Below are 23,928 nucleotides of genomic sequence, written 5' to 3'. Positions count from 1 at the left end.
AGACTCGCCTTTTCTTTTCTTTTCTTTTTTAAAAATTTTTATTGGAGTATAGTTGACTCACAAGACTTGCCTTGTTTTTGATGACCTTGACAGTATTGAGGAGTACTAGTCAAGCATTGTGTAGGATGTTCCTTCACTGGGATTTTTCAGATGTTTTCCTCATAATTAGACTGGGGCTATGGGTTTTGAGAGGAAGACTACGGAAGTAAAGTATGATATTCCTCACATCATATTAAGGGTACGTACTATCAATATGATTTGTCACTGTAGATACTGACCTTGAGTACTTGGCTGAGATAGTATTTGTCAGGTTTCTTCACTGTAATGTTCCTCCTTTTCCCTTTTCCACATTGTATGCTTTGGAAGAAAGTCACAACTTGCAGCCTACACTTAAGGAGTGAGGAGTTATGCTTAAGGAGTGAGGGTGCAATATCCAAATAAATTATTTAGAATTCTTTTCCATGGAAGATTTGTCTCTTCTCTTGCATTTATTTATTAAAATCATCTTTTTATAGATCTATATAAGGGGCCCAGGTATGCAAAGGTGGACCATACTTCAACTGCATGGGGAATGGGTCATATGATTGGATGAGAGATACATAGTTATTCGGAGATTCTCCCCACACGCTACCTGATCAGAAGATAGGTTAGCAATTGACCTTATTTTCACCAGTAGATGGTAGGACTGAGGCTGCTGATATACCCTTGGCTAGAACTCAAGGTAGGTGGATGTGGTACCAAATTGAGAATGCAAAGGAAAACTTCTTAAAGGAAATTAAAAGTGCTACTCCAGTGAACATATGAATGATATGAAAACAAAAGTCTTATTGCTGATAATGAGAAAGTTGTAGTGGTCTGGATAGAAGATCAAACCAGCCACAACATTCCCTTAAGCCAAAGTCTAGTCCAGAGCAAGGTCCTAACTTTCTTCAATTCTATGAAGGCTGGGAGAGGTGAGGAAACTGCAGAAGAAATCTGAAGCTAGCAGAGGTGGGTTCATGAGGTTTAAGGAAAGAAGCTGTCTCTGTAACATAAGAGTGCAAGGTGAAGCAGCAAGTACTGATGTAGAAGCTATAGTAAGTTATCCAGAAGATCTAGTTAAGATAATTAAAGAAGGTGGCTACATTAAACAACAGATTTTCAATGCAGATGAAACTGCCTTATATTGGAAGAAGACGCCATTTAGGACTTTCATAGCTAAAGAGGAGAAGTCAATGCCTGGCTTCAAAGCTTCAAAGAACAGGCTGAAATCTCTTGTCAGTTAGGGGCTAATACAGCTGGTGACTTTAGGTTGAAGCTGACCTCATTTACCATTCCAAAAATCCTAGGGCCCTTAAGAATTATGCTAAATCTACTCTGCTTGTGCTCTATAAATGGAACAACAAAGCCTGGATGATAGCACATCTGTTTACAACATGGTTCACTGAATATTTTAAGACTATTGTTGAGACCTACTGCTCAGAAAAAAAGATTCTTTCCAAAATATTACTGCTCATTGGCAATGCACCTCAAGAGCTCTCATGGAGATGCACAATGAGATTAAAATGCTGTTTTTATGCTGCTAACACAATATCCATTCTGCAGCCCATGGATCAAGCAGTAATTTTGACTTTCAAGTCTTATTTAAGAAATACATTTTGTAAGGCTACAGCTGCCATAAATAGTGATTCATCTGATGGATCTGGGCAAAGTAAATTGAAAACATCCTGGAAAGTATTCACTATTCTAGATGTAAGAACATTCATGATTCATGGGAGGATGTCAAAATAACAACATTAACAGGAGTTTGGAGGAAGCTGATTCCAACTCTCATAGATGACACTGAGGGGTTCAAAACTTCAGTGGAGGAAGTAACTGCAGATGTGGCAGAAACAGCAAGAGAACTAGAATTAGAAGTGGAGCCTGAAGATGTGACTGAATTGCTGCAACCTCACGATAAAGCTTTCACAGGTGAGGAGTTGCTTCTTACGGAGGAGCAAAGAAAGTGGTTTCTTGAGGTGGGATCTACTCCTGGTGAAGAGGCTGTGAAGACTGTTGAGATGACAACAAAGGATTTAGAACATTACATAAACTTAGTTTATAAAGTAGCAGCAGAGTTTGAGAGGACTGACTCCAATTTTGAAAGACATTCTGCTGTGGGTAAAATGCTATCCAACAGCATTGCCTGCTACAGAGAAAATGTGAAAGGTCAATCTGTGGGTCAGAGTTCATTGTTGCCGTATTTTAAGGAATTGCCACTGCCACCCCAGCCTTCAGCAGCCACCACCCTGCTCAGTCAGCACCACCTACATAGAGGCAAGACTCTGCACCAGCAAAAAGACTAGGACTTGCTGAAGGCTCAGATGATGGTCAGCAGTTTTCAGCAATAAAGTATTTTTATTTATTTACTTTTTGAATTTTTGAATTTTATTTTATTTTTTTATACAGCAGGTTCTTATTAGTTATCTATTTTATACATACTAGAGTATACATGACAATCCCAATCTCCCAATTCATCCCACCACCACCCCCGCCACTCTCCCCCCTTGGTGTCCATACGTTTGTTCTCTACATCTGTGTCTCTATTTCTGCCCTGCAAACCGGTTCATCTGTACCATTTTTCTAAGTTCCACATATATGTGTTAATATACAATATTTGTTTTTCTCTTTCTGATTTACTTCACTCTGTATGACAGTCTCTAGATTCATCCACGTCTCTACAAATGACCCAATTTCGTTCCTTTTTATGGCTGAGTAATATTCCACTGTATATATGTACCACATCTTCTTTATCCATTCGTCTGTCGATGGGACACTTAGGTTGCTTCCATGTCCTGGCTATTGTAAATAGTGCTGCAATGAACACTGGGGTGCATGTGTCTTCCTGAATTATGGTTTTCTCTGGGTATATGCCCAGTAGTGGGATTGCTGGGTCATATGGTAATTCTATTTTTAGTTTTTTAAGGACCCTCCACACTGTTCTCCATAGTGGCTGTATCAATTTACATTCCCACAAACAGTGCAAGAGGGTAGCAATAAAATATTTTTTATTAAGGCATGTACATTATTTTTTTAGACATAATGCTACTGCACACAAAATAGACTAAAGTACAGTGTAAACATAATTTCTATATGCACTGGGAAACCAAAAAATTCATGTGACTCGCTTTATTACGATATTTACTTTATTGCGGTGCTCTGGAACTGAACCCACAGTCTGAGGTATACCTGTGTTATTATAGTGGTTGTAAAAAGCAGCAGGAACTTACTTATGGGAATAATGCACATGTTCTTTGCATATCACCAAAGATGACAGGCTTCCTATGTATTTAAACTGTATCAGGAATTCGCTGTTTCTTTAGGGTCAGATGACCTCATTTAACGTAGATTATTTCTGGATACAGTCAGTCCTCCATATCCATAGATGTGGAACCCACAGATACAGAGGGCTGACTGTACTATACCGTTTTATATAAGGGACTTGAGCATCCTTGGGTTTTGTTATCAGTGGGGGGTTCTGGAACCAATTCCCCACGGATACCGAGGGACCACTGAATATTACTACATGGAAGTTTATGAGCTCCTTGTATTTTTTGTTGCCCTCCCACTTGTATTGAAACCACCGAGTGATTATGATTACTACCAATTAATCTTTGATCTAATGTCCAAAGATCAGTTTATTTGGTCTCTCCACATGTGCCTAGTCCTTTGGCCTCATCTCTCACCACTGTCTCCTCTACTTGCTTTATGCTCCAGCTGTGCTGAGTCCAGAATCATGTTTCTTACTCTCTGTGGTTTTGCCCAAGCAATTCCCCCCACCACACACACCTGAAATTCCTTGCTCCCTACCTTCCCACCTTGTTTGGTAATGAACTCCTATGCATCCTTCAAGACCAAGCTAAGGCATCAATGTCCTCTGAGAAACCTTACAGGCAGAGTGAGTCACTCCAAGCATACATACTTTATATATGTCTAATGTTGTAAGTTCATGCTATAATTACTTGTTTTCTTTTCTCATGGGTTATGTCTTAATTATCTTTGTAGCTCCAGAGTTTCCACTCTTCTTGGCACATGGGAGATTCTTCAAAATAAATGTTTGCTGGTGAATAACTAAATGATTTTGGTCTAAAAAGTTTTGCTTTTGCTGGCCTGTTTTGGAGAAATATTTAAGGATAATTTTCTGAATTATCCTCTATCCCTTCCACTAAGGTTCTAGCTTAGTGATTTTCAACTTTGTCCATTCAACAGCACACACCCCACTCCCATTAAATCACCAGTTTTATTGTCTATTTCATTCTCAATATCTGAGAGTAAAATTTATGTGAATATTCATCATATGTATACAGCACACAAACACACACACATGCAAGCTCTAGAACATAAGCTCCTTTTATTTTCCCTTCTTATGGACAAATGCTCCAGCTCGTTCTTTGTCCAGCAAGCAATAGTAGTTTTTTTTTTTAATTTTAAAAAATTTTTTTCCTTATTAGGCATCAATTTTATACACATCAGTGTATACATGTCAATCCCAATCGCCCAATTCAGCACACCACCATCCCCACCCCACCTCAGTTTTCCCCCCCTTGGTGTCCATATGTCCATTCTCTACATCTGTGTCTCAACTTCTGCCCTGCAAACTGGCTCATCTGTACCATTTTTCTAGGTTCTACATATATGCATTAATGTACGATATTTGTTTTTCTCTTTCTGACTTATTTCACTCTGTATGACAGTCTCTAGATCCATCCACTTCTCAACAAATGACTCAATTTCGTTCCTTTTTATGGCTGAGTAATATTCCATTGTATATATGTACCACATCTTCTTTATCCATTCGTCTGTCAATGGACACTTAGGTTGCTTCCATGACCTGTCTATTGTAAATAGTGCTGCAATGAACATTGGGGTGCATGTGTCTTTTTGAATTACGGTTTTCTCTGGGTATATGCCCAGTAGTGGGATTGCTGGATCATATGGTAATTCTATTTTTAGTTTTTTAAGGAACCTCCATATTGTTCTCCATAGTGTCTGTATCAATTTACATTCCCACCAACAGTGCAAGAGGGTTCCCTTTTCTCCACACCCTCTCCAGCATTTGTTGTTTGTAGATTTTCTGATGATGCCCATTCTAACAGGAGTGAGGTGATACCTCATTGTAGTTTTGATTTGCATTTCTCTAATAATTAGTGATGTTGAGCAGCTTTTCATGTGCTTCGTGGCCGTCTGTATGTCTTCTTTGGAGAAATGTCTATTTAGGTCTTCTGCCCATTTTTGGATTGGGGTGTTTGTTTCTTTAATATTGAGCTGAATGAGCTGTTTATATATTTTGGAGATTAATCCTTTGTCCGTTGATTCATTTGCAAATATTTTCTCCCATTCTGAGGGTTGTCTTTTCGTCTTGTTTATGGTTTCCTTTGCTGTGCAAAAGCTTTGAAGTTTCATTAGGTCCCATTTGTTTATTTTTGTTTTTATTTCCATTACTCTAGGAGGTGGATCAAAAAAGATCTTGCTGTAATTTATGTCAAAGAGTGTTCTTCCTATGTTTTCCTCTAAGAGTTTTATAGTGTCCAGTCTTATATTTAGGTCTCTAATCCATTTTCAGTTTATTTTTGTGTATGGTGTTAGGGAGTATTCTAATTTCATTCTTTTACATGTAGCTGTCCAGTTTTCCCAGGACCACTTATTGAAGAGACTGTCTTTTCTCCATTGTATATCTTTGCCTCCTTTGTCATAGATTAGTTGACCATAGGTGCGTGGGTTTATCTCTGGGCTTTCTATCTTGTTCCATTGATCTATGTTTCTGTTTTTGTGCCAGTACCATATTGTCTTGATTACTGTAGCTTTGTAGTAGAGTCTGAAGTCAGGGAGTCTGATTCCTCCAGCTCCGTTTTTTTCCCTCAAGACTGCTTTGGCTATTCGGGGTCTTTTGTGTCTCCATACAAATTTTAAGATGATTTGTTCTAGTTCCGTAAAAAATGCCATTGGTAATTTGATAGGGATTGCATTGAATCTGTAGATTGCTTTGGGTAGTATACTCATTTTCACAATGTTGATTCTTCCAATCCAAGAACATGGTATATCTCTCCATCTGTTGGTATCATCTTTAATTTCTTTCATCAGTGTCTTATAGTTTTCTGCATACAGGTCTTTTGTCTCCCTAGGTAGGTTTATTCCTAGCTATTTTATTCTTTTTGTTGCAATGGTAAATGGGAGTGTTTCCATAATTTCTCTTTCAGATCTTTCATCATTAGTGTATAGGAATGCAAGAGATTTCTGTGCATTAATTTTGTATCCTGCAACTTTACCATATTCATTAATTAGCTCTAGCAGTTTTCTGGTGGCAGTTTTAGGATTCTCTATGTATAGTATCATGTCATCCACAAACAGCGACAGTTTTACTTCTTCTTTTCCAATTTGTATTCCTTTTATTTCTTTTTCTTCTCTGATTGCCGTGGCTAGGACTTCCAGAACTATGTTGATTAATAGTGGTGAGAGTGGACATCCTTGTCTCGTTCCTGATCTTAGAGGAAATGCTTTCAGTTTTTCACCATTGAGAATGATGTTTGCTGTGGGTTTGTCATATATGGCCTTTATTATGTTGAGGTAGCTTCCCTCTATGCCCACTTTCTGGAGAGTTTTTATCATAAATGGGTGTTGAATTTTGTCAAAAGCTTTTTCTGCATCTCTTGAGATGATCATATGGTTTTTCTTCTTCAATTTGTTAATATGGTGTATCACATGGATTGATTTGCGTATATTGAAGAATCCTTGCATCCCTGGGATAAATCCCACTTGATCGTGGTGTATGATCCTTTTAATGTGTTGTTGGATTCTGTTTGCTAGTATTTTGTTGAGGATTTTTGCACCTATATTCATCAGTGATATTGGTCTGTAATTTTCTTTTTTTGTAGTGTCTTTGTCTGGTTTTGGTATCAGGGTGTTGGTGGCCTCATAGAATGAGTTTGGGAGTGTTCCTTCTTCTGCAATTTTTTGGAAGAGTTTGAGAAGGATAGGTGTTAGCTCTTCTCTAAATGTTTGATAGAATTCACCTGTGAAGCCATCTGGTCCTGGACTTTTGTTTGTTGGAAGATTTTTAATCACAGTTTCAATTTCATTACTTGTGATTGGTCTGTTCATATTTTCTGTTTCTTCCTGGTTCAGTCTTGGAAGGTTATACCTTTCTAACAATTTGTCCATTTCTTCCAGGTTGTCCATTTTATTGGCATAAAGTTGCTTGTAGTAGTCTCTTAGGATGCTTTGTATTTCTGCGGTGTCTGTTGTAACGTCTCCTTTTTCATTTCTGATTTTATTGATTTGAGTCCTCTCCCTCTTTTTCTTGATGAGTCTGGCTAATGGCTTATCAATTTTGTTTATTTTCTCAAAGAACCAACTTTTAGTTTTATTGAACTTTGCTATTGTTTTCTTTGTTTCTATTTCATTTATTTCTGCTCTGATCTTTATGATTTCTTTCCTTCTGCTAACTTTGGGTTTTGTTTGTTCTTCTTTCTCTAGTTCCTTTAGGTGTAAGGTTAGATTGTTTACTTGAGATTTTTCTTGTTTCTTTAGGTAGGCTTGTATAGCTATAAACTTCCCTCTTAGAACTGCTTTTGCTGCATCCCATAGGTTTTGGGTCGTCGTGTTTTCATTGTCATTTGTCTCTAGGTATTTTTTTTATTTCCTCTTTGATTTCTTCAGTGATCTCTTGGTTATTTAGTAACGTATTGTTTAGCCTCCATGTGTTTGTCTTTTTTACGTTTTTTTCCCTGTAATTCATTTCTAATCTCATAGCATTGTGGTCAGAAAAGATGCTTGATATGATTTCAATTTTCTTAAATTTACTGAGGCTTGATTTGTGGCCCAAGATGTGATCTATCCTGGAGAATGTTCCATGTGCACTTGAGAAGAACGTGTAATCTGCTGTTTTTGGATGGAATGTCCTATATATATCAATTAAATCTATCTGGTCTATTGTGTCATTTAAAGCTTCTGTTTCCTTATTTATTTTCATTTTGGATGATCTGTCCATTAGTGTAAGTGAGGTGTTAAAGTCCCCCACTATTATTGTGTTACTGTCGATTTCCTCTTTTATAGCTGTTAGCTGTTGCCTTATGTATTGAGGTGCTCCTATGTTGGGTGCATATATATTTATAATTGTTATATCTTCTTCTTGGATTGATCCCTTGATCATTGTGTAGTGTCCTTCCTTGTCTCTTGTAACATTCTTTATTTTAAAGTCTATTTTATCTGATATGAGTATAGCTACTCCAGCTTTCTTTTGATTTCCATTTGCATGGAATATCTTTTTCCATCCCCTCACTTTCAGTCTGTATGTGTCCCTAGGTCTGAATTGGGTCTCTTGTAGACAGCATATATATGGGTCTTGTTTTTGTATCCATTCAGCCAGTCTATGTCTTTTGGTTGGGGCATTTAATTCATTCACGTTTAAGGTAATTATCGATATGTATGTTCCTATGACCATTTTTTTAATTGTTTTGGGTTTGTTTTTGTAGGTCCTTTTCTTCTCTTGTGTTTCCCACTTAGAGAAGTTCCTTTAGCATTTGTTGTAGAGCTGGTTTGGTGGTGCTGAATTCTCTTAGCTTTTGCTTGTCTGTAAAGCTTTTGATTTCTCCATCAAATCTAAATGAGATCCTTGCCAGGTGGAGTAATCTTGGTTGTACGTTCTTCCCTTTCATCACTTTAATTATATCATGCCACTCCCTTCTGGCTTGCAGTTTCTGCTGAGAAATCAGCTGTTAACCTTATGGGAGTTCCCTTGAATGTTATTTGTCGTTTTTCCCTTACTGCTTTCAATAATTTTTCTTTGTCTTTAATTTTTGCCACTTTGATTACTATGTGTCTCGGCATGTTTCTCCTTGGGTTTATCCTGTATGGGACTCTCTGTGTTTCCTGGACTTGGGTGGCTATTTCCTTTCCCATGTTAGGGAAGTTTTCGACTATAATCTCTTCAAATATTTTCTCTGGTCCTTTCTCTCTCTCTTCTCCTTCTGGGACCCCTATAATGTGAATATTGTTGCGTTTAATGTTGTCCCAGAGGTCTCTTAGGCTGTCTTCATTTCTTTTCATTCTTTTTTCTTTAGTCTGTTCCGCAGCAATGAGTTCCACCATTCTGTCTTCCAGGTCACTTATCCGTTCTTCTGCCTCAGTTATTCTGCTATTGATTCCTTCTAGTGTAGTTTTCATTTCAGTTATTGTATTGTTCATCTCTGTTTGTTTGTTCTTTAATTCTTCTAGGTCTTTGTGAATCATTTCTTGCATCTTCTCAATCTTTGCCTCCATTCTTATTCCGAGGTCCTGGATCATCTTCACTATCATTATTCTGAATTCTTTTTCTGGAAGGTTGCCTATCTCCACTTCATTTAGTTGTTTTTCTGGGGTTTTTTCTTGTTCCTTCATCTGGTACATAGCCCTCTGCCTTTTCATCTTGTCTATCTTTCTGTAACTGTGGTTTTTGGTCCACAGGCTGCAGGATTGTAGTTTTTCTTGCTTCTGCTGTCTGCCCTCTGGTGGTTGAGGCTATCTAAAGCAATAGTAGTTTTGCTGCTTTTAAAATCTGATGCTTTAAAAATTTACAGATGTGTGTGTGTGTGTACGCTCATGCATCCGTGTGTGTGCAGTACATGCATGTGGAAGGAGAAAGAGAGGAAATTAATACAAAAGAAGAAAAAAATGCTGTGGACCATGAATATGAAACCGTGAATACAATTTTAAAGGTTTTCTGAAATTTGGTGAGATACCAAAGTTTGGGACAGAAGATAAAATTTAAAAATACCTAATTTTTTTAAGGACTAGGTAAAGCTAATCACTAGGATTTTGTTATTTTAGACAATTGTAAAGTTCTATTAAAATATTTTACAAAGAAGTAATTGAACTTTACTCAATTACAAAGAATATTACTGTAAAATTTCATTCTAAGCAGTCCATCTATTATAAACAGTATACTTGCTGATATAAGGTAGCTGATGTTCTGCCATGATTTGTTTTCAGTGGCTTGGCTTTACTGTGAAATCTAAACACCCTTCTTAAACAGAACTGTATCTTATGCAGGGGTGAAACAATATCACCCTTAAACGGTTAAGGCTATAAAAAATTAAAAATCAAGGAGGGGATCATTTTGATAAAAAGTCTTCAAAATATAAGAACAGAATCACTGCTTTTCCCCACTTCCCCACTCTATGTTCCTTGGTGTAACATGGCATTTTAAGATAATATGGGGTCTATAATAGGAATGTTAATGGAATCACTAAAATGACAAATGCTTGAAGACAGCGGATCTTAACTGGGGGCGATTTTGACCCCCAGGACATTTGTGGCAATGTCTGGAGATTTTTTTAAAATTTATTTATTTTGGATTGTTACAATTAGGGTGCTACTGCGGACACCTAGTGGGTAGAGGTCAAAGATGTTAAACATCCTCCAACGCACAGGATAGTTCTCCACAATAAAGAATTATCCAAATGTGCTGAGTTTGACAAAATCCTGCTCTAAGAGGAAATGTCCAATGCTGTCTGTCACAACTGACTACAGGACTTATGGATTGATATTTTAAGCTGTGTATGAACCACTTATATATCCAGCACATGCTGTTCTGGTCTTTGGAATGATGATTTGTCTGGGAATGTTGTTTTTCCTCATGTTTACATGATTTCTTGTGACTAAGAAAGTATCAGAGCATGTTAGGAGATTTCTAGGCACTTCACTAGCTTACACAGTTTTGAATATGAAGAGATGTGCTTTGAGAGATCAGAAACACATCAGTGGTATTCATCACACTTTCAATTATATATAAAAGTTTGTTAATAAATGATTATAAATTTAGTCAAAGATCTTTTAAACACTTTGGTATATCTAATATTTTAAATTTAAGTGGTTTTGATACTTTTTAGTAATTAGAATCTCGTGAAAATTAATTTCATTTTTTAAATGAAACTTCATAAATCTCTTCTTGTTGTGTTTGTGGTCAAAACCTTCATTTTAGCACTGATATTTCATAATGTGGGAGAAAAATAATAGGATTTTGTATTATATCAGAAATATAAGCTTGGTTTTAATAACTTATCCTATTTCCAACCACTCTGGCCTGACAGACACAACTCTCAATTCCTCTTGTTTAACATAAAAACAAACAAAAAACCCCTCAAAACACGTACTCATCTATTTGCTTCCTCTCACTCCACTACCTTTGAAATGCCTTATTAGGTTCTGTACTTTCCTCCCCTTCCAGCTTGGGTTCCTTGTTCCTTTTCTTTTCCTCACCCATTTTATTCAACATATTTATCTTTCAATGAACTTAAATAGTTTTAAGAGAAAAATCAGCAGGGCACTATTAAATGTCTTTACTAACGAATAAAGGTAATCATTTAAGACTGATATTTTACGGTGATACTTATCTACATTAGTCTTTTTCCTTTTGTTTTTAATTTCACTTCTCAGTACAGTGGTGGCTGACAGTGGAGGTTCTGATGTAAGTTGAATCTGCGTTCAAGTTCCAGCTCTGCCACTTGCTCTTCAACTCTGAGAAAATGACTTGCCTTTTTGTAAGCCTCTCTTTCTAGATCATTACATTGGGAATAATAATAGTATCTTACTCTTTTAGTGAAGAGTAAATGCGATAATGTTATGATGCCTTTAGCATAATAACTATAACATAGTAAGTGCTTAGTAAATATTAGCTATTATTAATATTCTAATCAGTAATATAATAAGCATATTAAGAAACATTTACTATGGTTATTATTAGAGACAAACCTGGGAAGAGAAAGCCATCATGAAAAATAAGTAACATTCTTTCTGGATTTTTACAGTTTGGTTTTTGACAAAGGATAATACATTTTTAGTTTAAGTAAAAACTTAGCTCTATATTTGTAAGAATTATGCTTAGGTTTGTGTTCTTGATAGTAAATGTAAGACACAGAATTGAGACATGAAGTAAATATATGCACTAATAAAGACTAATTGGAAGGAAGACCAGTCTGATTAAAAATATTTTAAAAAAACAGAAATAAAATAACTAAGATAACACTGTCTATTCTTATTTATTTATGCAAGACTAGAAGGATCTTCATTTTGGTGACTAAATAAAAATGTTTATAGGAGTCATATCAATTGTATTATTATAAGCAGTACATATACAAAGATAAGAATCATAAAAACTAGTATTATTTAGTTAGCACTTACTATGTACATTTTATTGAGCATTTTATGTCTATTACCTCATTTAATTTTTCTTAAATCCTGTGAATTAGAAATGAGCTATTTTACAGAGGAGGAAACTTATTAGTACCAGTCTAATTGCTTTAAGTAATAAAGCAACTGAGGAGTAAATGGATAACTGGTACAATAAACAATAATACCCTCTAGCTTTGATATAACTTAACCATATCTGTATAATTTTTCTCTTTCAAGAAGAAACCTTAACCACCTTAATCACCATTCCTTAACCAACTATTTTATGCTTTATTTCAATTTATAATCATTCAAAATACCAAAGTGATCCAGATTCAACTTAATATTTTAGTTAATAACTCATATGAATCATGTTGAGAGTTATTTTTTTCTCAGTGTTAGACTATTTATTACCACTAGTCCATCAGCTTACCTTTTGTGTCTTCAACAATATGTTCTCAATTATTACCTTGGGCTTTCTATGACATTACCACTTTGCAGGATTCTCCCATTCAAAGGGTTTTTGAATTTAAGATTTTAAAATTTAACGCGTTATACAGCCTTTAAATACACGCAGTTTAAAATTAAAACCATCGTCTCCTGCTGTACTTACAATTCCCATTTGTTCTTGCTTTTTAAGTCTATTTTGATTTGAAAATTGGCACATTTTTACCTGAAAAAACCTGAAAGGGGAATCACTCTGGAGGTGTACAATGGCAAACTATCCGTATAATATTGACAGAAAAGGTGAACTGGAATAAAGGTAACTGAAGTTTGGCTTCAATATAATTTAGATGTTTTTCATGAATAAGAGAAAAGTAGAGGGCAAATAATTTTGTATTATCTCAATTCATAACCCTATAGAAGTTCTCTTGTTTCTTATAAAACAATGGGTAATCATATACTGACCTTGGACTCATCTAATCCAAGCTTCTTTAGAGACTTTCTGACGTAATCCAGAAAGGAAGAGGATTTGGAATAAATTTTACCAACATGCCGATCACTGCAAAACAAAATTGAATCACTCTTTAGTTTTTCCAATTTAAATTATAGATGATTTTAAATTCAGTCATGAAATATTTTTAAATACCTTCTGTGCATATGGCACAAGCTCCACATGTGATAATAATGTAGTAATATTTTTGTGAACACTTTTAGTTTACATATTATAAAAATATTCGGGATCTGCTTTTGAGAATTCCTTCAACGTACAACCGTGGAAGACAATATTATGAAGACAATACTATGAGAAAGAAGTTGTAAACTTAGTATTAAAAAAGCCTCATTTTTAAAGGGAACTCTAGGTATTTCGAAAGGTTCCATTGTGCTACAAAGCACATTTTCACTTTACTGGTTCAACATTACAGTGCACATTTCATGGCAACACCTGCAAATAGTGGTGACATCCAACAGCCATGCAAAGAGAACTTCAATGCCAGCCACTGAACAAGCACCATATGCTGCTGAGTTGGGTCTGACTTGATCTCATTTATGCCCTGCAGATTTTCATTACAGTATAAACAAAATATGAGATGGTTTTAAATTTAAATAATGCAATGCTGGACTATCACATCTCACAATTTTGGTTGCATTTAGGTATAATATAAAAATCAAGAGAATAAAAAATTTACCACCTCCAAGTATCAAAAACAATGAATAAAAGCTCATTTACTCTTGGCAGTATAAATATTAATCCCTATGCTTAGTCAGACATGAAGCTCTATCAATTCTTCCATTGAAATATACCTCAAATATATAACTTCAGCTCCACTTCTAGACGGCCACTTCAATTACACTTGTTATTACCTCATGTCCTAATTATTACAGCTACTTCCTAATTAAAGCCGATGTTTGTCCCTTCATTCCTGCCTACATTGTCATGCTATTTTGTTAGAAGAGCATTTCCATTTACCACTTTCCTGCTCAAAAAACTGCTTTGAAATAATAGTCATTTGAAAAGGTACAGGTTCCAGGAAACAGAAATTATATTTTTTATTAGTTTTTGTGTAATTCTCAGATCCTACACGTTTATATGTAAGAGATATCATATAATCGATATGGACATCTTATGTATCACAGTATATTGAATTGATAAACTGTATAGCCAGAAAAAGAAAAAAAGCCATTTAATATTAACTTCCTGCTCCTCATCTTAACAGGTTTTTAAACTTTTATTATTATTATTTTTTAATCCAGAGGGGCAAGCAATTCTCTCCCATGAGATAGTGATTTTGGTTCTTATTTTATACCATCTATCACCACCTAGTGGAGTAGCTTAAGAGAGAAAGCAGAGAACAGTTGATAAGAGTGTAGCTTCCAGTCTGTCTCTATCACCTACTAGCTCCCTGTTTATAAAAACGGGATATTAATAGTACCAATTTCGTAAAGTCACTGTGAGGATGAAATTAGGTAACACATGTAAGGTGCTCAGAACTGTGCCACCATGTGAGTTGTTTTCTTTGCTATCATGATTGTTGTTTTTATCATAATTGGAATTATCATTTGGAATTTTCTTTGATTACAAAGTTAAAAGAGCCAGAGTGAGATGCTCATAAGAAAGTGCTAACCACTGTAAGCTGAAGACAGTAGACAGTATAAGTGTAGGTGGTATCGACTTGTTTCCTGGGTTTTGTATTTCAGATTGCTTGAAAATAAGAGAAACATTTAAAATTTTAATTTGCCCTCGTCTTAATTTTTCTTTTCAGAATATACTACCCCTTCTGTTACAAAATCTCACAACATGATTATGAGATTACTTTTAGTGTATTAAGCAATAATTTGCTACATAAGACTTGTCCCTTAAATCCTTTGTTGAGGTATACTATGTTGGACCTGTTTTTAGCAGCAACCAGTAAGGGAGAAAAATATCATCCAAATAGAATTAGAAAGGTGATTATCTGATCATGTTACTTCTCTTTAAATTCCTCCAGAATTTCCCATGACTCTTAGAATTAAGATCTAAATGCTTAACATAGTATATAATAAGCCTTGTACCACCTGGTCCATTCTGACAACCTCTCTAACACTCCTAGGACACTGCCTCTCCATTCACAATGACAGTCTTTCTAGTTTCTTGAACACATCATGCTTTTGTCTATAAACACTATTTGTGTTACACTTCACCCCTGATCTTTTTGCCTAGGGAATCCCAAACTCATCCTTTCAGATCCTATCTTTTTTTTTTTAAACTTTTGGGTTTATTTATTTATTTATGGATGTGTTGGGTCTTCGTTTCTGTGCGAGGGCTTTCTCTAGTTGCGGCAAATGGGGGCCACTCTTCATCGTGGTGCACGGGCCTCTCATTATCGCGGCCTCTCTTGTTGCGGAGCACAGGCTCCAGACGCGCAGGCTCAGTAGTTGTGGCTCACGGGCCTAGATGCTTCGCGGCATGTGGAATCTTCCCCGACCAGGGCTCGAACCCGTGTCCCCTGCATTGGCAGGCAGATTCTCAACCACTGCGCCACCAGGGAAGCCCCAGATCCTATCTTAAATGTTGCTTCCTTAGGAAAGTCTTCTCCGGCCTCCCAGATGAAGTTAGGCTCCTGACACAGAGAACTTTTCCTTCACATGCTTACTCTTTTTTGTTTCTCTGAGTGTCTGTCTTTATTTTAAGTCAGTGGACTCCAAAGAGGGGTGAACATACCCCAAGGGAAAGAGAATATTAGAATTTTAATTTCTATTTCTATTTATCTTTACCTTTTTAATTTCAATTTTTCAGTTTATTTAAAAATCTATACAATATACTAGTAGAAAGACACATATATCACTTATAAATAATTAAGCATTCATTTTGGGGGTGCATGCTCAAGAATGTTTATTGACAGAGGTGTGAAATTTAAAAATATGTTTGAGATCACTGCTCTGAGCAGCTGGAGAGCAGAGTTTCCACCTGTTTTGCTCATGACCATATCCCCTGTGCCTAGCGTAGATGCTCCAATATAGCAGGATCTCAATAAATGGATTAAATAATTAAATAAATATCTCTTGCAGCTTGTAGAAACAAAAACATCTAGTCAGACTATAACATGAAATGCGTTAATACAGTAAATAGATCTATTTGCTAATCAAGTAGAGTTAGGAAGGCAGGCTTAACTATACAAATAAACAAGTGTGATTTAAAATATATATAGAGAGAACTACTGAACAAATATATAAGGAATAGTGCAATGTAAACAAAACAAATAATAACAGTTAATATTTATTTCATGTTTACGATGTGCCAGGGCTCTTAAGTCCTTTGCTGCATTTACTTATTTAATCCTTACTACTACTCCATGTGGTAGGTCCCACTATTATCCCCATTTTAAAGATGGTGAAACTAAAGAACAGAGAGGTTAAGTAAACTGCCCACAGTTTGAATTCAGGAAGTCTGGCTTCAGAATCTGGGATATTAACTACTATTAAATATTAACTCCGGCACAGTTCTTCAACAGGATTTATACTCGATATTGCTAAACTGCAGATGAAGAATGTCTACCTCAGTGTTATAGACAAAGAGAAGTAGGCAGACTCCATGTGAACTCAAGACTGAAATAAGTTTGATTCCTTGCTCTACCACGTATTTACCACTTAAAAACCTCTCTTTGCCTCTCCTTGTTCAGCAGTAGAAGGTTGAAGATAAGAGAGTCTATGTATGCACCATGCTTGGCTCAGTGTCTGACAAACACTCAATGAATGGAGGTCATTTTCCTGTTACTGTGCTGGGTTCTAGGGGTAGAATCATCCACAGTTTATAAAGGAAGACAGGTGAACAAATGCTATAATTCAATGTGATAAGCACAAGATGGTGCTCAGAATACAGCACAGAGTAGGGAGTGCTTTAGCTGCTGGAATTGACTAGGGTAAGCTTTCTTAGAGGAGGAATTAAGTTTCAAAATGTCTCAGTTTCCGACAGTACTGCGAAGAGCAATATTGATAAAACAAATGATAAAATTATAAAAGTAACATACTAAAATTAGGCCAACACATAGAATATAGAAATAGGTTACAACAATTTTTTTTTAAACTGTTCTCCTTAAGGACTCCAAAGAGGTACTTTAAAGGGTTACAATTTTCCATAAAATATGAAAAGGATAATTGTGTAAGAAATAAGTCCTTTCCTAAAATTTATTAAATTTATTTGGTTCTATGTAAGACTGTATTTGAAAATAGAGTGCTATTGTTAAAAAATTCAGAAAAAACGGTTTTATTACTTTCATGGTATAGAAGGAGAAGGGAAGTACCAATAAGTCCATTTTGGTTTAAGAAAAAAAAAGTATATTTTACAGGAAACAGAATGTCAATTTAAATATTATTACCAAAGCAACACAAGATTTAGTATAATGAATCAGGCTTTTAGAACTTTTGGAGGTAAAAGGTTACTTTTGCAGGACATGGCACTAATCTCTAAAGTCTGGGTGTCTTACAAATCAACCTTCTTAAAAATAATAGCTGTAAAGAGAGTTTATGATGTAGAATGCAGTCTGCTCTTTTGCAGCTACAAGAAAGAGAATATTTCACTCATCAGACTTTAGAAGGGTCTATAGTTTTAAGGATAAATACTGCAATTCTAGTAATTAAGAAACGAGAAAAAAGAGGCAGGTGCAAAAAAAAATCTCAAAACTTACCTATATAGAAAGTAAAAGCACAGAATAGGACTGTTAACAAATGGAATATGGGGCAATCCCATTTTTAATTTTAATTTTTAGTAAGTGCCTATTGCATTTTTCTCATTATTTAACACTAAAGATTTGGAGTCTACCTTTTACAGTTATACATTATGACATCACAGAATCACTGCAGTCTTAATTTTTGCTGACGTGTGTGAAGATAAATAGAAATCCTTCTCTCTGTTAATTAGTTAATATAATTAATATAGTTAATATAATTGCTTTCTGTAAGAATATGCCTAAGATCAGGGATCTGGAGGCCATCTTGTTCTGCCTCCTCTGATGTATCTTCAACTTCTCTTTACTCACTGAGTCTTTACTCTTATCATTGGAAAATGCTCAAGTTTCTCTGTCTGAAAAAACCAACCAAGCAAACCAAAATCCCCCACGCCAAACAAAACTTCATTCTGATTCTATATCCTAAAACTATCTACTATATGGTGGTTGTCACATGACCAAACGATAAAGAGTTGAACGTGAGTTTGCCTGTCCAATCACGTAAGTTAGTTCACGTGTCTGGTGTACATTGTCATGTGCACGCATCCTCTACAAGTGGTTGTGCTTTTGTGTATTTTACTATACAGTACTGTATAGAGTACAGTAGTACAGTATCTTTATTACAAGCCCAGGATGTCCAGAAGCAAGTGTAAAAGCAGCGGTGATGTAGCTGGTACTGCTAAGAAGCGCCAAGCGATAATGATGGAAACAGAAGTGAAAATAATCGAGAGAGTGGAGTGACAAGAGGAAGAAGAAGTAACTGAAGAACTGAAGAGATGCACATCGCAGGGAATGGAAAGGGGATTTTCTTTATTTGAGGAGGCACTGTTACCATTTGAGGCACAGGACCCTAACGTAGAATTGTACACAAAGGTTGCATCAGCCGTTCAGAATGCAATCCATTGCTATAATGTCTTCTAGGACGAGAAAAAAAGAGCTACTACCCAGACATCACTGGATCATTTTTTCAAGAGGGTAGATAGAATTGAATCCAGCAAGGAACCAGAACCTGTGCCATCAGCGTCAGGCGTGAGTGAAATTGCAGCTTGCCCTCTGTCTCCTATTGTGATGATCCTTCAGCTCTACCATCTCCCACCTCCTCTCCCTCCTCCAGTCAGTAACTCTTCTTGCCTGTTCACTCGATGCCAGCCCCTGTATGCCAGCTGTTGTACTGTACTACTGTGCTTTTCAAGGTACTTTACAGTAAGATTAACAATGTTTTCTTTATTTTTTGTGTTTGTTTTTTATGTATATTTGTGTGAAAAGTATTATAAGCCTATTATAGTACAGTACTATATAGCCAACTGTGTTAGTTGGGTACCTAGGCTAACTTTGTTGCAATTACGAACAAATTGGACTTACAAACGCACTCTCGGAACAGAACTCGTTCATATGCAGGGGACTAACTGTATGGCAATATGAGCTAATGAGAAGCTGATGACAGAGGAGAGAAAGCAGATAAGAAATGTTAGAGAAGAGTGATGGTGGATATCATAGAGATGATAATTTTGAGTAAAGAACTAAAGAAAGAGAGTGAACTAGCCATGTGGATATCTGGTGAGGAGCATTCCAGGCAGAGGACACATTACGTGGAAAGGTTCTGGGGTAGAAAGTGTTCCTGGTATTTTCAAGTAATACCAAGGAAAGCAGTACAGACATAGATAAATGGGAAAATAGTAGAAATGAGATCAGAGAGATAATGAGTAGCTCCATCACATAAGGCTTTGTAGGTCATAGTGAAAATATTAGCTTTACTTCCAAGTGAATAAGAAACCATGGGAAGATTGTGAGAAAGATCTCACTTAAAAATATTAACAGGATCACTCTGGCTATTGTGTGGAGAATAGACTCTAGGGGGCAAAAATAGAAGCAGGGAGACCAATTAGGAGGTTATTACAATAATCTACATGAGAGATGATGGTGGCTTTGACCAGGGTGGTGGCCCTGAGGATGGTTAAGAAGTGGTAGAATTTTAGATATATTTAATTAGACAGACTATAAAATTGTTGAAGGACTGGATCCAGGCAGTGTGAGAGAGAGAGGTCAAAGTTATCCTGGCCTGAGCAACTAGAAGAATACGCTTGTCATTAACTGGACTATAGATTTGAGATTCACCAGCATATAAATGGTACTGAAAGCCATGAGACATGATGAGATCACCTAGGTGGTAGGAACTGATAAAAAAAGCACTCCAAAAATGAGAGGTCTGAAAGAGGAAGAGGAGTCAGCAAAATAAACTGAAAAAAAAAAAAATAGAGAAAGGTGACTATCTTAAGAGGGACTTTCTCTAGCATATGAGAGAAAGTAAAAAGTGGTAAATTGCGTGAAATACTTATGGCAGGCTAAGTAAGTTGAGGATTGAGAGCTGACCAGGAGATTTAGCCACATGGGGTCATTAGTGCCCCTGAAAAGGGGAGTTTGACGGAGTGATAGAAGTAAGGTCTGATTGGAATTCAAGTGAAATGGGAAAGAAATTGGCAGCACTTTCAAGGAGTTTTCCAGTAAAGGAAAGAACAGATATGGGATAGTAGTTGGACGGGAAAATGGTTCCAAAGAGGATTTTCAGAATCTGTGCTCTTAACCACTATGATAGACGACTTCAATTAATAAAGCTGAAAACTGGCCATCAGGGCTCACCAGGTGGCAGAGGAGTAGACACAAAAAACTCATTGTACATTTAGATTCAATAAGAGCAGTGAATCCCAGATTAAGGACTATGGGAGGAGAGAGTGAGAAGGAGAAGGGAAAGATACCAGAGATGTCTTCCAAACTGGGTTTTAAAGAATGCCTAGGATTTCACCTGCCAGAAACAGGGAAGGAAAAGATGCAGAAATGGGGAGGGGAATATTTCAGGTAGGCAAAAGAGCTCCAAGGAAGCATATGAGGTCCAAAAATAATTGCATGGAAATGATGAATAATCCAGTATACAAACAGTGTGCATGGGCAGCTGCTTGGGGTGCAGAGAAGGAAGAATGGGGTGATGAATTAGGCTGGAAAGGACATTAGTGGCACCTTAGAAATGGCCTTGAATGCCATAATAAGGATATTTTAGTTTTTGAGTATAAAGAAGAGAAATCATCAAACATTTTGAAGTGAGAAAAGTGACATGACTGTTTCTGAAAGATAAATGATGGGACTTGAAGAACAGATTAAAAGGGGGCCCTCTGTCAGAATAAAGCACAGTTAGCATGCTAAAAAGGAATCAGTATTCTTCCTTTTAATAAAAGTGAATGCACTAGATCTAATTAAAATTCTACTCAAGTGAATCCAACACCACCCACATGCTTTCCCCAAAATACAATTGTAAGAACATGGTTTCCTTGTAGCATTTTCCAAAGAAGCAACATTAGTTTAGGAAATTATAAGAAAAGGTAAAGTAGACATATACTAAATAAAAATAAGCACATGAAGGACAGAAAGTATCAAAGTTCAGTTTCTCCATCATCAGAAAATATTTATGAAGTTATTTATTTTGTGTTTTATATACTAGTACCTACTGAAAGACTTAAAGGACCTTTAAGTATTTCTTAAGACTTAACATAAAATTTTGCTGAAAATGGCAATCACTTAAGGAAGTTACAAAAATCTTCAAAATACTCTTCAATTTAAAAGATACAGACCTGCTAATCTGACCACACATTATGGACTAAATAAGTAGCTTTAATTTGGTGAGCCAGTTTTCATGATCTGGTTTTTCACATACCTATTTGATTACTGCAAAATTAAAATGAAAGTTAAACTAATTCATAATTATAGGCATCAAAATTTATGTATTTCTTCTACAGCTGTTTACAGTACTCATTATGAAAGAGAATAATAAAGTAAGTAAAGTATATACATCAATTTCTCTGCTCTCTTTTGAAGTGTTCTAAAGGATCTTTATCCTATTAAATGCTTGTTTTGGCATTTTATTCCCTTAGAAAGTTTCCAGATAAGGACTAATTATAACATTTAAAAAATTATATAAATTATTGAGTTTTAACATAAGTGATAAATGCTAATTCACAATTACAATAGAGTAAAAATGCTATAGTTTTTAAGTCCACGAAAAAAGTTTACTTCTAATCTTATGTTATATAAACAATTAAACTTAAAGAAACTTTCAGAATAATATTTCAAGTAGTCTGAAACAGTGTATCACTGGAAGACAATTTATTTAATTAGCAAGGAAAGCTAAACAAAATGCAGAAGAAATAATTCAGTGATCTTATTTTCTGTCTTTAGTACTCTTGCTGGCCAGAGATTCCAATCAAGTTAACCTTGTTAACAATGCTAATACAAGGAGACCTATAACTCCACTCATATTAAAAATATCCCAAAGAATTTAAACTAAAAAGAAGTATGGGATAGCAAAAAGAAAACTTTTGTGGACTATGAATTTGGTCCTAGCTCTGGTTCTTTTAGGCTGTATGACTGAAGACAAGCTTTTAACCACTTTATCTTAATTTTCCTTATTACTATAATGAGGTGACTGGAACAGATACTAGGAGTACAATATGTAGTTCAACTGACCCTGGGGTGTAGCCTGAAATGAGATTATAATTTCACTGCTGTTGAACACAAACAAGTATTTACAAAATACTATGTATAAGGTATAAAGAATGTCAATAAAATGAACCCTTATATGCAACACCAAACTTGAGAAATAGAACATTAACCGTCTCTAGAAATTCCTATGTGCCCCTCATCTTCCCCACCTCATCACTTTGTCTACTCAGTTGTCCTCCCTCCCATAGGATACTATACCACTGAATATTGCTTGTGTTTATCATTCTTATGCTTTTCTTGATTACCACATATTTACACTCCTGAATAATTATACCGTTTGTGCTTGTTTCCAAATTATATAGGAATTTTTCTATAACGTTTAGATTCACAACATTCATCCACTTGGATGCGTGTAGTTGTAATTCATACATTTTCACTATGGCACGGTATTCCACAACAGTTTATCCATTCTCCTATTAATGAAATTTTTATTCCTAGACTTTTGCTCTTATAAACATTGCTGCTATTGATCATTCTTTTTTGTTGTTGTTATTGCTGTTTTATTTATTTATTTTTAATTTTTATTTATTTATTTATTTATTTATTTATTTATTTATTTATGGCTGCATTGGGTCTTCGTTTCTGTGCGAGGGCTTTCTCTAGTTGTGGCAAGCGGGGGCCACTCTTCATCGCGGTGCGCGGGCCTCTCACTATCGCAGCCTCTCTTGTTGCGGAGCACAGGCTCCAGACGCGCAGGCTCAGTAATTGTGGCTCATGGGCCCAGTTGCTCCGCGGCATGTGGGATCTTCCCAGACCAGGGCTCGAACCCGTGTCCCCTGCATTGGCAGGCAGATTCTCAACCACTGCGCCACCAGGGAAGCCCTGCTGTTTTGTTTTATTTTATTTTTTAAAATTTGGCTGGGCCGAGCCGTGCGGCTTGCAGGATCTTAGTTCCCCGGCCAGGGGTCGAACCCGCGCCTGGGCAGTGGAAGCGCTGAGTCTTAACTGCTGGACTGCCAGAGAATTCCCCTTTTCTGTAGTTAAGAAATGGCATCTGGGGGAAAATGAAGCCCTAAAAGCTGGCTTCATTTCTCTTCGTTTCCATCTTCTCCTAGATATTTGCTGTGTAATTTTTAATTTCCTTGATAGTCTCTGATGTTCTCAAACCAATTAAAAACAAATTAAAATACACACATACTTGTACACACACACCACACACTTGCATATATACACATCTCTAGCATTTTTAGTTTTTCTCAGAAGGAGGGTTAGCCCTAATTACTTAGTCTGCTGTTACTGGAAGCAGGTTTCTATCATTTTCTTTGGTTTCTGCACATGCCATCCTGACTAGAATATGAAAGACTCCTGTGTGGACACTACATCCTATGCATTCAGAACCTGATAGGCTGCCTGCCCCACAATAAACAACCGCTGGGTTAAAAAATATAACATGTGCAAGTCTTGGCAACTAATTAGAATGTGCGGTTTGATGATAAGAAAAGAAAAGAATCGAATATGATTTTAAGATTTCTAAAGCTTGATAATGGTCATGCAATTCCCCAGAAATGACAAAAGAAGTCAAGAGACAGAAGAAAGAGGAATAGAATTGGTGGGAAGCTGACTTTGTTTTCTG

The 23,928-nt window shown here is 36.1% G+C and overlaps 1 protein-coding gene across 5 annotated transcripts in view; it reads right to left on the bottom strand.

The window, feature by feature from the left end:
* The window catches only part of METTL25 (methyltransferase like 25), a 141,540-nt gene that overhangs the window by 44,252 nt on the left and 73,360 nt on the right, over positions 1-23,928 (bottom strand). For all 5 annotated transcript variants that reach the window (XM_036866171.1, XM_036866173.1, XM_036866172.1 and 2 more), the window contains one exon: positions 13,072-13,165. In XM_036866171.1, the coding sequence (XP_036722066.1) occupies positions 13,072-13,165 (94 nt within the window). The remainder of the gene's footprint in view (positions 1-13,071; positions 13,166-23,928) is intronic.

The sequence above is a fragment of the Balaenoptera musculus genome, chromosome 10 (genome assembly GCF_009873245.2).
Source record: "Balaenoptera musculus isolate JJ_BM4_2016_0621 chromosome 10, mBalMus1.pri.v3, whole genome shotgun sequence".
Classification (NCBI taxonomy): Eukaryota; Metazoa; Chordata; class Mammalia; order Artiodactyla; family Balaenopteridae; genus Balaenoptera; species Balaenoptera musculus.
The sequence above is the reverse complement of the archived record's forward strand: the minus strand, read 5'-3'. Positions and strand labels throughout refer to the sequence as shown.